We start from the raw sequence: 12,909 nt of genomic DNA on the forward strand, positions 1-12,909 counted from the left end.
GAAAAAAAACAAAAACTTTTCGCACAAGCTCGGGTAAAAGGTAATGGATAAATAAATTGTGTTCTGGTCCAATTTTTCCAAATTTATTTGAAGCACTAATTTGGGAGTTCATTGAAAAGGAAGGCCCTATGCTATGATGAGTTAGAGAAGCGAGAGAGGGAGTAGAATCAATGGAGAACATTGGTAGCGGTGTGGAGTGGACACAATGGCTGTGGGGTGCGGCTACTGCTGCTCAACTCGGATGGGGTCTACGTTCCTACACTCAAGGCTTTACAGGCGATTCTCGCTTCATGCCTGTCAAGGCCTTCGCCGTCGCTTCTCTCTTCGTCGGCAGCGCCGCCTCCGCCTCCGTCCTCATCCTCCGATCTAACGGCATTCACAAGGTACTGCTGTCATGAATTCAAGATTCCTGTTTCTGTAGTAATATGCTGTGGTGGGTAATTTCATATGAATTATGTTGTGAGTTGAAGGTTTGAATAGGGTTCCGTTGCTTCATGTTGGTTTTGGTTTTTATTTTGTTTATTTTTTTATATGTTTTTTGTTCTTGTAAATGTGGTATGTGTGATCATGTAATTTTGCAGAGTGAATTGTGATGGTTTGTAGTTTAGGGGTTTCTTGTGATTGCAGAAATATCTTGTGGATAGAAGTAGGGTTTTTGTGTAACTGAATCTGGTTTCAATTGGGTTTCGTTGCTTCAAGACCCGAATAAGTGTGGATGGAAATGTAGTTTTATTAAATAAAACTTGATATGTTTATGTGATTAGATAATTTGGTCGAGAATGAAGTGTTTGGCAACTTTGAGAACTAATTAGGTGCAGATGGAACTCGTTACGTTAGGCAGGTTAAAATTGAACCGGTTTCGTTGTTATATGGTGTTTGATTCCAAAACTTAAAACTCATTCAAAATTATTATGATCAATGGTTACCGACAATGACCAGTGGTGGTTAGTTGGTAGTGTGCAGTCACTGGTTGATGGAGGTAGCATAAAGAGGTAACATATATTAGAGAGAAATTAGTTTGTTGTAAGAACTAGTTGTAGGCTTAAATTGTTTCAATTGAAAACTAGCTCCATTCATTTGTGATGTTACTAAAGTAACTAAACAATAATTTAGAAAGAGCAAAGCCACAATGTACCTAGCTAGCTGGGTTCTTGTTACCAATACCCCCTTATGAAATGGGTATGGGTTGTGTTTGAAGAAGGTTGATCAACAAAGAGAATATTGATATGGCTCAATTTGCAATGAAACGGATGGTATTGCTTGTAAAGTGTATGTGACCAAGATGCACGTGGTTTTGTATAGTGGAAGGAATGGGTATGTGATTCAGTAACTACGAAGAATGAATTGTTAGGGTGGTTTCTTGTTACATGTTTATGGTGATGGTGAGATGCTCTAATTCAAATTACAAAGAATGAGTTGCATTGATATATATATATATATATATATATATATATATATATATATATATATATATATCAACTAGGAGATAGAATACATATTCTGTATTAAAATGTCAGAAAAGAGTTTGTTGATTGTAGGTTGAGTTGTGCATTGAGTCAAATGTGTTATCAGGTAATCCTGCTGAGTGAAATACGAAACGGGCCTTAGTTTTTTGTATATGGCCTTATTGGGTTCTAGACTTCTAGTGATGGAAGAAGCTGTGTTACTAAGGAATTCGAGTTAGCAAATATGATGTTTACAGTTACAGTGGGAGAAACTACGGTGTCAGAGTGTGTGCGCGTCTGTGTTCTTTTTTCCCCTTTATTATTATTATTATCGGTTCCGCTACGTTACCAACAACATATCTGCCAACTTCTACCAACTCTTATTTATAATTGTGTTTCATGGAAGTGTGTTCGTGGATGTGTCTAATAATTAATATATTTTAAATACAGTTATTAAACACATCCAGAAAAAAGACAGTTATTAAACACAATTATAAAAAAAGACATTTTTATTAGACACATCTACGAACACACTTTCATGAAACACAAATATAAATAAGAGTTGGCAGAAGTTGGCCGATACTATATTGGTACCCTATACTTTTCCTATTACGGTTCCGCTACGTTACCAACAACATATCTGCCAACTTCTACCAACTCTTATTTATAATTGTGTTTCATGGAAGTGTGTTCGAGGATGTGTCTAATAATTAATATATTTTAAATACAGTTATTAAACACATCCAGAAAAAAGACAGTTATTAAACACAATTATAAAAAAAGACATTTTTATTAGACACATCTACGAACACACTTTCATGAAACACAAATATAAATAAGAGTTGGCAGAAGTTGGCCGATACTATATTGGTACCCTATACTTTTCCTATTATTATTTATTTTTTCTGAATATGAGCTTGAATAATTACTGTTACAAGTATTGAATTTGAAAACAATCCCTGACAACAGAGAAAAATTGTTGTGACTTTAGAAAATCTGCTTATATGATTTAGCTATTATACATGTTTGGTCCACTTTTGGCTTTATTAATAATCTTCCATGACATTCTTAGTTATGATATGCATTCTAGCAGCAGCAGCTCTTCATCAAATTTATTCATTTTTTAGTGGCATCAGTTGCTAAATTACCAGTAGATGATTTTCAACAAAATCTATAAGAGGTACAAGATACTTTATATTTGCTTGATTGAAAAGATTCTAGAGACAAGTAAATTAATTAAGATTATATTCGATAGATCACTTTTATTATAGAGCTGGCTTGATGCATTTGTTTCATTGGCCTAATGTTGCACACGACAAAGCTTGGTGCATGATAAAAGTTGTGTGGTTGTTTGTTGGTGATTGGTAATCATATCATTTTCGGTCTCTCTTCTTGTTCTTTAACCATGAATCATAATTGTTCATTAATTATTATAAAAATTAAGATAATCATTTTCTTTTTGAGATAACAATCAAATTGGTCCTCCAGTTTTCTTCTGATAATCAAATTGGTCTCTCATTTTTTAAACTAATCATGCTAGTCCCCCATTTTAAAATGTGAATTAAGTTGGCTAGTTAACGGTGTTAACGTAAAGCTGATGTGGAACGTTAATTGTCAACGGGCATGTCATTAGCAGGGACGGACATAGGGGGGGGGCGAGTGGCGGCCTCGGCCCCCAACTTTTTTTAATAGTAATAAGTTATTATGTATAATTTATTTTTTTTAAAAAAATTATTTAGTATTTAGTCTAGTATAAATAAAAGTTCAGTCTAATTTAAATATTAATAATTTTTAATATCTAAAAAGTAAGTAACAATATTAAAGAAATCTGAAAAAGATATTATTACCAATATTTTTTAATTAAATAAAAATTTTCAAATCTCATAAAGTGAATTCTTTTTCTTTTTGTGGTCGTCTTTTTTTATTCATTTGGTATTAATTCTCTTTGTTTCAACTGCTACAATTAAGAGATCTTTTTCAACTATGAATATTGTGAAAAATAACTTAAAAACAAAATAAAAGATGAATTTATTGCTAATTGTCTTTTAATTATATTGAAAAGAAAATTACTGAAAAATTTGATACAAATTCTATTATCGGTGAATTTTATGATACTAAGAATCGACTACTTCGTTAGTAAAAAGTATACACATATTTTTTACTTTAAAATATATTTTCTGTCGGTATATTTTTGTAATACATCTTATATTATATAATTTTTTTACATAATTTTTAATATTATATGTGTTATTGGCCCCCCATAATATCATTTCTAGATCCGTCCCTGGTCATTAGGCAAGTAATGGCATGCCACGGTAGATTGGTAACTTAGAGACTAACTTGGTAATTGACGAAAGGATAAATTTGATTTAAGGTTTAAAACTTAGAGACTAACTTGATCAACTTAAAATAGAGGGACCAATTTGTTCATTTAGGGAAAACTGGAGGATCAATTTGATTATTAACTTTTTTTTTTCCACTTAACTGTGGTGCCTGCTTCTTTTAATGCTGGTTTTCAGTAAAATAAAATGTCTTCCTTCATCACGATTATGCCTATGACTCTTCATCACATTGACTATAGGTGGACGACCTCATTGAAGCTGGTGCAAATTTAAGAGCAAAACTTGGGTTGCCTCCACGTAAACAGGATAAGTAAGAATATGGTTTTAGCTTATGTAAAGAAATAATACTTGCAAATTGTTTTTTTTTTTTTTTCATCTTTTATTGGCAACCTTAATCATGTAGGAGAAGATGAGTATAAACATTGCATAGATGAGATCAAAATATTATTCAGGCATGCCTTAAACTCTTGTCATGATTACAGACACAGTTATGATGAGTTTTATATATAGGATTATAATATTTTTTAGGAAAAAAAATGTAATTAGCCTCTTTAAACATTGAGATAATTAGTAATTTGCCACAAAAAACATAAAATTTATCTCAATTAGACACTAACAATACTCCATTGTAACAATGGCTCCAACAAACTGTTCCATTTAATTTTGTTAGGTCTTAGCAGTGGTCCATGTAGTAAATTCTGAACTCTCCCCTTCGAGCTAGTTAATCAAACAAAAAAGACAGGAAGAGAAAAAATGAAGACCATCGTAACAAGAACACTTGCAAGTGTTCTTTCACACCAAGAAACCATATATGCCGCGTAAGAATATTATATTTTGTCTATCTTGAATGCTTCGGAAGAAGAAAATCTACCTACTCCTAGCAGAACCCAACCTATACTGTTCCAAATAGAAATGATGCCTGGGTTTGATTTCAAACCTGGCTTACAAGTGGCTTTCTACTTCTTTCCCTCCCATTTGTCTACTTCGTTACTATTTTCCTTTGCAAAATCTCACCTATTAGCATTTAAGTGGTCTTCTGTTGGGAGTTGGGACCCGTGGGGTGACTTGGGTGTAAGGGTACAGTTTGGTCACTAAAGGAGGAAGTGAAAATGGATGTGGGTTATATATATTACAATGCATGACAAACTGGTGTGGCGACAAAGAGAGAATAGTTAACAGGAAAGTCAGACAAATATTAGAATAGGATTTGGGGAGAGTAAGCTGTTACAGTGTGTGCACATTTTAATATTTTACTGTTTCTTGTATCAATTGACTAATCCCTACTTATTGTCTCGGTTTTATTCATTGGCTTAAGTTGGTTTTAATTACTCACGGTTGAAGTTAATTCTCCACCTATATTAAAAATTAGATGCCTTGTTGAAATGATTTCTTCTACATTTATATTTAAGTCGAGTTTTAAGACCAACACCCACTGAAGTTCAACTACATTTATTTGGAGAATCTATTATTAGTATTAAAAGATTTTTATTTTTTTATTTTTTAATGTAATAATTTAGATATGACATAATTTTGAAATATAGTAAAAATGTTTCAATGATATCTATTTTTTATATATATCTCAAATTTCAATTCGGGTATAAAGAAGGGAGAGAAGCTATGTCATTCTATGGTGTTTTTGCATCACGAGGTGAACCTTATTAGAAACAAGGAGGGAAGAGTATTTAGGGAAGAAAGGCAGAGAAAAATTAGAGAGAATGAGGGTAGAGGGTAGAGTGTGAGAGAAGAGAATGAGTGCATATTCATTATGAGGTTAAGTTCAATCAGATTACATTGTAGTGATGAGCTAATATATGAGGGAGAGAGTAACCAATTGATGCTGACTCAGTAAGAACTAACTAGTTATAGACTTAGTTACATGTAACAGACTTCACCCTTCTTCGAGCAGCTTCTAGTAGTTGCGCTGACCATAGCCCTTTTTGGAATTCTCCATTATGGTCCAAATTCACTGAATTCTTTCCTATGTTTCAGTTCTCAATGTTCTCATTTCTCAGAATTCTGTAAGATTTTGCACCATTTGTTCTATTCTACTCTCATAAATTACAAATAGGTTGTACAAATCCTAGTTAATCCAATTTATTTTCTTTTTCAATCACCATGATCAAGGTCCTATTATCTTCTTGCACCAATATCAAATGTATTAACATAAGAACAAATTATTGATCCTCTAGTTTGGTTTAGTTTGGGCGAACGAAATGTATTTCTACTAGTATTAATTAAATCCGTGATACTATATGACCAAGTTGATTCAATAGTTTATTGGCACAGTAAAAACGAGTAGAAAAAAAAAAAAGACTTGGTTAAATGTGGTTACAAACATAATTTATTCATCTAACATTTATCTAATTTAATTTGGAAGTTAATTGCATGAATGACTTGTTTTTTGCATTACCTTTACCTATATATAAATCCACCTTGGTTGGGACCAGGTAGGACTGGTACCGATACTCAGTATTGCACAGTAGAAGCTTTGTTCTTGCAAGATAGAGAGGATATCAAAGACTTCTCATTTCTCCAAGAGGATACAAAATTAAGTTGTATTGTTTTAATATAAGTTTTATATCAGTACATCAAACATTCTTTGACATGATGTGACATATTTCAATTTTTTTTTTCATTCATAACAAGCTCAGAAGCCTATAAAAGCATTAGTCTTGTTTGTTCATGAGATTTTTATTCCTTATAGGACTTGGTTAAACTTAATAAATATAGCATGTTTATTTGGTTAGGTATATGGATGATTCACGACAAAAGGCTAAGTCATGAGATACAACAATTAGTTGGTTAGGATTTCTTCTGGAGGCCATTGAAAAGTTCATGAGGTGATGGTTTTGAACCGTGGAGATTTTGCATCAACAATCATGAGTCGGAAACACTCGCATTGAATTGATCCATGTAATTTCCAATTTAATTATATCAATGCTGTTTAATTAGTTATATTGTTAATTGTGTTGAATTGATAACATTATTTTGTATTTGCATATCAAGTGTAATATACATACCAGGCACAGGGAAAAAAAGAAAATGTCGTCTATGTTTCATCACAATGAATTGCTGCTGTCTTGGCGCATTATCCTTGTATCGAATTTTTCTGATAAGATTATAAAGAAAAGTAAAATAAAACCACATGTAATAAGTCATTAAGATTTTTGGGATAAATTTGTCCTTATTCAAGACTAAATTAACTGGTTAACTTGAGCATTCAGACAAAAAAAATCTTTGGTTGTTCAGAGAGAGTAGACAGAACACATTGCTTTTGTCTTAAGCTAATATTGATATGGATCATTAAGTGACACCTGATATGTTCATATAATTTGCCATTGTCATGAGCCACAAAATAATTTATTGAGGTGTCGAATGTTGTCATCTGATATGCAACCAACTAATAATATATATTTTTAATGTATATTTTATATTTTAATATATATTTTATACTAATTTTAATATATACTTAATATAATTGAAGTAAAAAAAAGAAAAAAGAAAAAAGCCACTATAGCTGGCCCATATTAAATAATGAGGAATATTAAGAAAATAGTAGATTTGGTGATTTATAATCATCAATTAATTATTATTAATATTTTTAATAATATAAAATTATATTTTATAATATAAAATTATTCTTTTTTTTATTAATTAAATATTTGATTAAATTTTAATAAAAATATTGATCCATAGACTTTCTTTCTCTTAAACAATGTATAACATCCACATCAACCGACCCTTAAAAGGCATAGACTTTCTTTCTCTTAAACAATGTATAACATCCACATCAACCGAACCTTAAAAGGCTTTATTTTTGGGTGACTTTTTTTGGGAAAAGGCTTTATTAATTATTATCTTCAATCCCACTAAAATTTTCCCACTTAGTAGCCAATTGTGACAACGCATGCGTTGAAGAACCAGCATCTTTGTTCACTGCATCAGCAGCATAAGCTTTCAAATCCTCCATTCTTTTGCGCATTGCTTTACCTTCTTCCTGCTCCATTAGACACTTTATCACCTTTGAAACTTCCTCCTTTTCAACAACACCATCTTCTCCAACATTCGGCCTCACCGCCACTTTGAGTCCATCAACTAACAACACAGCATTCATCCTCTGCTCTGCAAAGAGTGGCCATGTGATTATTGGAACTCCCACTTGCACACTTTCCAACACCGAGTTCCAACCACAATGACTCAAAAACCCACCAACTGAATCGTGACTAAGGATTTGAACTTGGGGTGCCCACGATGGCAAAACCAAACCTTTCTCTTTGGTTCTTTCTAGAAACCCACTTGGTAAAAATTTCAAAGGATCCTCCTTCTTTTGGTTGTCTAAGTAAGCAGAACTAGATGAATCACTTGGTGCTCTAAGAACCCATAAAAACCTTTGACCACTCAATTCCAAACCCAAAGCTAGCTCATTGATTGCGCTTTGAGAGAGTGTTCCGCCGCTTCCGAAAGAAACATACAAAACAGAACTATGTGGCTGTTTATCCAACCATCTTAAACACTCTAATTCCTCATCACCATCATTGCTTGATGACCTTTTTTGTGTAATTGGTCCAACAGCATAAAAGCTGAAGCAACTTTTCTCCTTTGCAAGTTCTTTCATAGCAGCTGATTCCAATTCCAAGAAGCTGTTGATTATGAATTCGTTTACATTATTCAATCCTTTAGAACGTTCTAGATAGAGTTTGTAAACATCACTGGATCGATTTTGCATTGGAAATGGAAGATCACGCCCGAAAACTGGTACACAACCGGGTAAATAGATAGGATCTTTTAAGTCTTTGTACTCACCGGTAACTTGCTCATCAAGTTTTGGCAAATGCAAACACAATGAGAGCGCCATAACTGAAGAAGGGAAGTAAATGTAGGACAAGAAATTGAACTCCTTAGCGAATGAAAGTGCTTCGAAGGCGTAAGCATCTGCGATCAAAGCTGCAAGTGGTTCCCTTAAGGTGAGGGATTTAAGGGTGTCACGAATTGATGGGAGAGAGAGGGTAACGGTTTTTTGAATAAGAACTCCAGGGTATGCTCCTTGTGGTAAGTCTTGTTTGTTGATTGGAGGGAGAAGGATGGAGTGAATGTTTGAAGGAAGAGTTTGAAGGTAGGATTTGGTTGAATCTGGGTGTGGCCCAAGTGAGGGAATCATGCAAGTGACATGAAAATTTGGGTGAAGCTCCAAGAATCTTTTGGAGAACTCAAGTATTGGAACTAGGTGGGTCAAGCCAGGACTTGTAACAACAGCTATGCGCGTTGTTTTTGCCATCAATTGGATTGTACGAGAAAAGCTATGGTTTTGATTTTGGCTGAGATATGTAAACTATATAGGGAAACCTTTCCCTGTAGTAGTTGACTAGTTGTGTCCAACCTCGACGTTGTGAAATGATTTTCAATTAGGATTTTGCTTAGTAGTATAAATTCTAAGCGTACTTTTCAAACTATAAAAATAGAAGAATAATTTAATTGAGAAAATAATACTCTTAAATTTTTAATAATATAAAGTTAACTTTTTTCTAATTAAAAACCTTCCTTTCCTCTAAATATTTTTTGTACATGCGGATACCGGTGGCTCATTTTCATTAAATATAATGCAGATGCGGAATGAGCATCAAGAAACATTATGGAGTCTTCTCTTTATTCTTTCATTTAGGGTTGCACACGGATTTGATCAAATTGGATATAGCAAAAAAATTCTATTCAAGTCGCACTGTACTCATCGTATCGGATCGAATACAATTTTCGCAATTTTTTAGGCCGGATCCGATCCGCAAGTATGCAGATCGAATCGGATCAGATATCGGATATATCCACATAATTAAAATAAAAGTTTTCAAATTCTATTTGGTTATTTTTACAAAAAAAAAAATTATTTTTCACCTGTTTAAGTATATTTAATTCTAAAATATTATCAATAAAAAATCTCTTGAATAACAAAAAAAAAAAAATAATAACACAAAATTTAAGTTTAATTATTCTAAGTCGAAGTAACATAAAAAATAAAAAACAAGATATCATAAAATTCATAAAACAACACACTAAAATTCATATCACATTAGGGTTTATTTTCTTAAACTATACTATTTATATGTGATATGCGGATATGCGAATTTGCAGATCGGATCCGCGGATATCACTGCCAAATCCGCAATCCGATCCTACCATAGTGTGGATCGGATCCAATGGCTCTGCGGATCGGATAATATTCGTAAAATTCGGATCGGATGCGGATAATTACCGCAGATATGCGGATATTATCCAATCCATGCGCAGCCCTACTTTCATTGTTTATTTTAGGTTTAATTACTCTAGAGGTCCTATAATTTCACCGAATTTTCAATTAGTTTTCTATACTTTTTTTTAAATTGGGTCCTATATGTTAAATTTTTTTCAATTAAGTCCCTGTCATTAGAAAAACATTTAAGATAATAGAATATTTCGTTTAAGAAACGAATATTCTTATAATTGAATTAAAGTAACTAGTTGAACATACATCTATTTCTCCAAAATACCAAAAGAACCCTTGGTTGGCATTTTATCCTAAAGGAAAAAAAAAAAACCTAGTCAGCCTTAAGTTGCTCTCTAGAGATCGTGTCCACTGCCTTCTCCTGCGTCAGTCCGTCGTCTTTATCCATCTCCGTCGTCGTCTGTGGCGGACGCTTGGTGGTTGTCCGCCCGTCGCCTCCTTCTTTTTGCGTTGGTCTGTTCTGCGTTGCTCTGTTCTGCGGTGTTTGCCTGTCCAAGCCCTCGCCGTCCCTCGCCGTGCTTCGCCTCCTGACCTCTCCACGCTGCGCCTCTCCTCGATCTGTCTCAAAACATGTGACATTAAAATTGATTTTTTTTAAGTTTTTAAAATTTGATGTAACATGTTTATGCATATGTCAATTTTTTTAAAATATGGCGTTGGTTGAATACCTATTTCTTGAATTGATTTCTGAATTTTTTTAATATAATGGTTTAGGATTTACAATATGGATATTTATATACATGAATTTTGTTAATTGGTAAAAATTGACATATGAATTAGTTTTGCTGTGAATATCGTTAGTTATGTGTATTAAAGAGGAAAAATTTTACTATCAAACAGGGCAAATTTTGCTTTTTCCAACAATGGTATCTTGCTTCTGCAGACTTCAATGCCTCTTGATTTTTCTATTCAGTTCTCATGGATGATTTAGGGTTTTACTATAAATCAAAAGTTTTATATTTAAAGTCTAATGGAAGCCGAAAGCCATTAGACATAATGTCATTTCATATTAATATTGCAATATATGCCAACCCTTATTTGGCGCTTTGGATAGATTCTAGTCATCTGTTCACATTTTGAGTTTTATGTTGAGTATGATTCATTCTTAAGGTGCTTTAAGTCAATTCAATCAGAACCTTGAAACTGGAATGTTTATTTATTTTCTTTGTGGTGCTTTGGAGTTGTAATTTGATGTTTGGTTCTATTCCTACAAGGTCAGCATATTGCTTTACCATATTTGCTTACATGTGATGCATCATATAGTATTACTAATAAAATATTGCTATCTACCTAGCTAATTTTAGATGATACTTATTCTTATAGAGATATGTTTTGGTGCTGACATTATCGAAAAGAAAAAAAAAAGATTTAAAAGACATGATTTGATCTTTAATTTTGAAAGCAGGTGACATTAAAATTGATTTTTTTCTAATTTTTAAGATTTGATGTAACATGTTTATGCATATGTCAATTTTTTTAAAATATGTCACTGGTTGAAATTAAGTTGTTGCAGATTGAATAGACTAGGGTTTTGTATAGAAATTTTGTTCCTAGAAAGGACTTTCTCAAACGTGGAGACTTGCAAAGTGCATGACTTTATGTTCATGTGAAGCCGGCACTTGGTGGAACTGTCACAGACATTACAATGTAGATTTTCTGTCCATTCAATGGACCAGCCACTCTTAAAATTGGAATGAAAAACATACCTTTTGAGAATTGGCTTTTAATTAAGGTTTGGTGCTATTCATTTGATATTATTTGTTGTTGATTTGTGTTTTCATTAAAAATTTTAGTGTGTTTTCTGAAGTTACAATTTATCATATCTTCTAGAAAAATATTTTGTTGTGACAAAGACAGTGTGAGGATGCATTGTATTTCTTGCTCACTTTTGGTGTTTGAGTGCGTCACTTGGCATCAGTTGCAGTAGCAAAGATCATATCCAATGAAGATAGAATATCTGTTTATGCTAGAGCAAGCAACTTTTAGGAATTTCTTTCTGATGGTTCTTATTACCATAAGGAAAATTCATTTTTTCAATATACTTGCTTTTAAGTTTTTGTCAGCCAAATTGATTATCTTGTTTGAGGAACTATATATAACTCAGCTTTTGTAAATAATTTTAGTTATTATTCTATCAATGATTCTTGTTACCATATGTCATATGCAAGTTCTTTCATTATGTTGGTCATAATAAATACTTGAGTGATGAAAATTGAATTTTATATTATACTTATTACTACTATTTCTGTTTCATTTTATCCATTACTTTTATATATATATATATTTTTAAGATAAGGTATTTTGAATGTCCAAATAAATAAAGAAAAAATATTTTTGGTATAATTTGTATATAAATAAAAAAATGATAGTGATAAAATAAAAGGGATTATAGGAATATTTTTTATCTCATAGAATCATTAAATAAATATTATAGGAATATCTTTCATTGAATATTTATAATTTATCTGAATTTTCAATTAGATCCTATAATTTTTTCTTTTTAATTAAGTCCCTGAGAGAATACAAGTAATTTTATAATTCACTAACATTTTTTTAACATTTAACGTTAACAAGGATTAAATTAAAAAAAAGTATAAGAACTCAATTGAAAAGAAAAAAGTATAAAGACCTAATTAAAACTTTAATAAAATTATAGAGACGTATAGAATAATTAAATTTTTATTTTATTTTAAAATAAAGAAATTAAACTTTCAAAGAGACAGTTGCGCAATGACGTAGCGCAATGACGTAACGCAATACGCACCTGAGCTGTTTTGATCTTGAATTTTCATAGGCCGTGTAAAACAAGCTAGATTGATTTTCTCATCTAATATATTTGACATAAAAAATGCTAGATGAATACCCAATT

The 12,909-nt window shown here is 32.2% G+C and overlaps 2 protein-coding genes across 3 annotated transcripts; one reads left to right on the forward strand and one right to left on the reverse strand.

The window, feature by feature from the left end:
- The first annotated feature begins 97 nt into the window (after positions 1 to 97).
- LOC130935310 (uncharacterized) lies at positions 98 to 6,947 on the forward strand. Of its 2 annotated transcripts, none has more exons than XM_057865004.1 (3): positions 98 to 383; positions 4,027 to 4,097; positions 6,518 to 6,947. In XM_057865004.1, the coding sequence occupies exons 1-3, from the start codon at positions 171 to 173 to the stop codon at positions 6,591 to 6,593; spliced, it is 360 nt and encodes a 119-aa protein (XP_057720987.1). In that variant the 5' UTR covers positions 98 to 170; the 3' UTR covers positions 6,594 to 6,947. The 2 variants fall into 2 exon arrangements, with proteins under 2 accessions (XP_057720987.1, XP_057720988.1); XM_057865005.1 differs by having other exon boundaries at positions 6,535 to 6,942.
- A 511-nt stretch (positions 6,948 to 7,458) lies between these two features.
- Positions 7,459 to 9,078, reverse strand: LOC130935309 (hydroquinone glucosyltransferase-like). The gene has a single exon (XM_057865003.1). The coding sequence runs from the start codon at positions 9,060 to 9,062 to the stop codon at positions 7,635 to 7,637; it is 1,428 nt and encodes a 475-aa protein (XP_057720986.1). The 5' UTR covers positions 9,063 to 9,078; the 3' UTR covers positions 7,459 to 7,634.
- Between the last annotated feature and the right edge of the window lie 3,831 nt (positions 9,079 to 12,909).

This window comes from Arachis stenosperma, chromosome 6 (genome assembly GCF_014773155.1).
Source record: "Arachis stenosperma cultivar V10309 chromosome 6, arast.V10309.gnm1.PFL2, whole genome shotgun sequence".
Taxonomy (NCBI): Eukaryota; Viridiplantae; Streptophyta; class Magnoliopsida; order Fabales; family Fabaceae; genus Arachis; species Arachis stenosperma.

Bases quoted from the DNA above. Each gene is read 5' to 3' on its own strand.
- LOC130935310 (XM_057865004.1), top strand. From the start codon at position 171: ATGGAGAACATTGGTAGCGGTGTGGAGTGGACACAATGGCTGTGGGGT. The intron at 384-4,026 runs GTACTGCTGTCA...CATTGACTATAG, and splicing joins GATCTAACGGCATTCACAAG to GTGGACGACCTCATTGAAGC. The intron at 4,098-6,517 runs GTAAGAATATGG...TAATAAATATAG, and splicing joins CCTCCACGTAAACAGGATAA to CATGTTTATTTGGTTAGGTA.
- LOC130935309 (XM_057865003.1), bottom strand. From the start codon at position 9,062: ATGGCAAAAACAACGCGCATAGCTGTTGTTACAAGTCCTGGCTTGACC.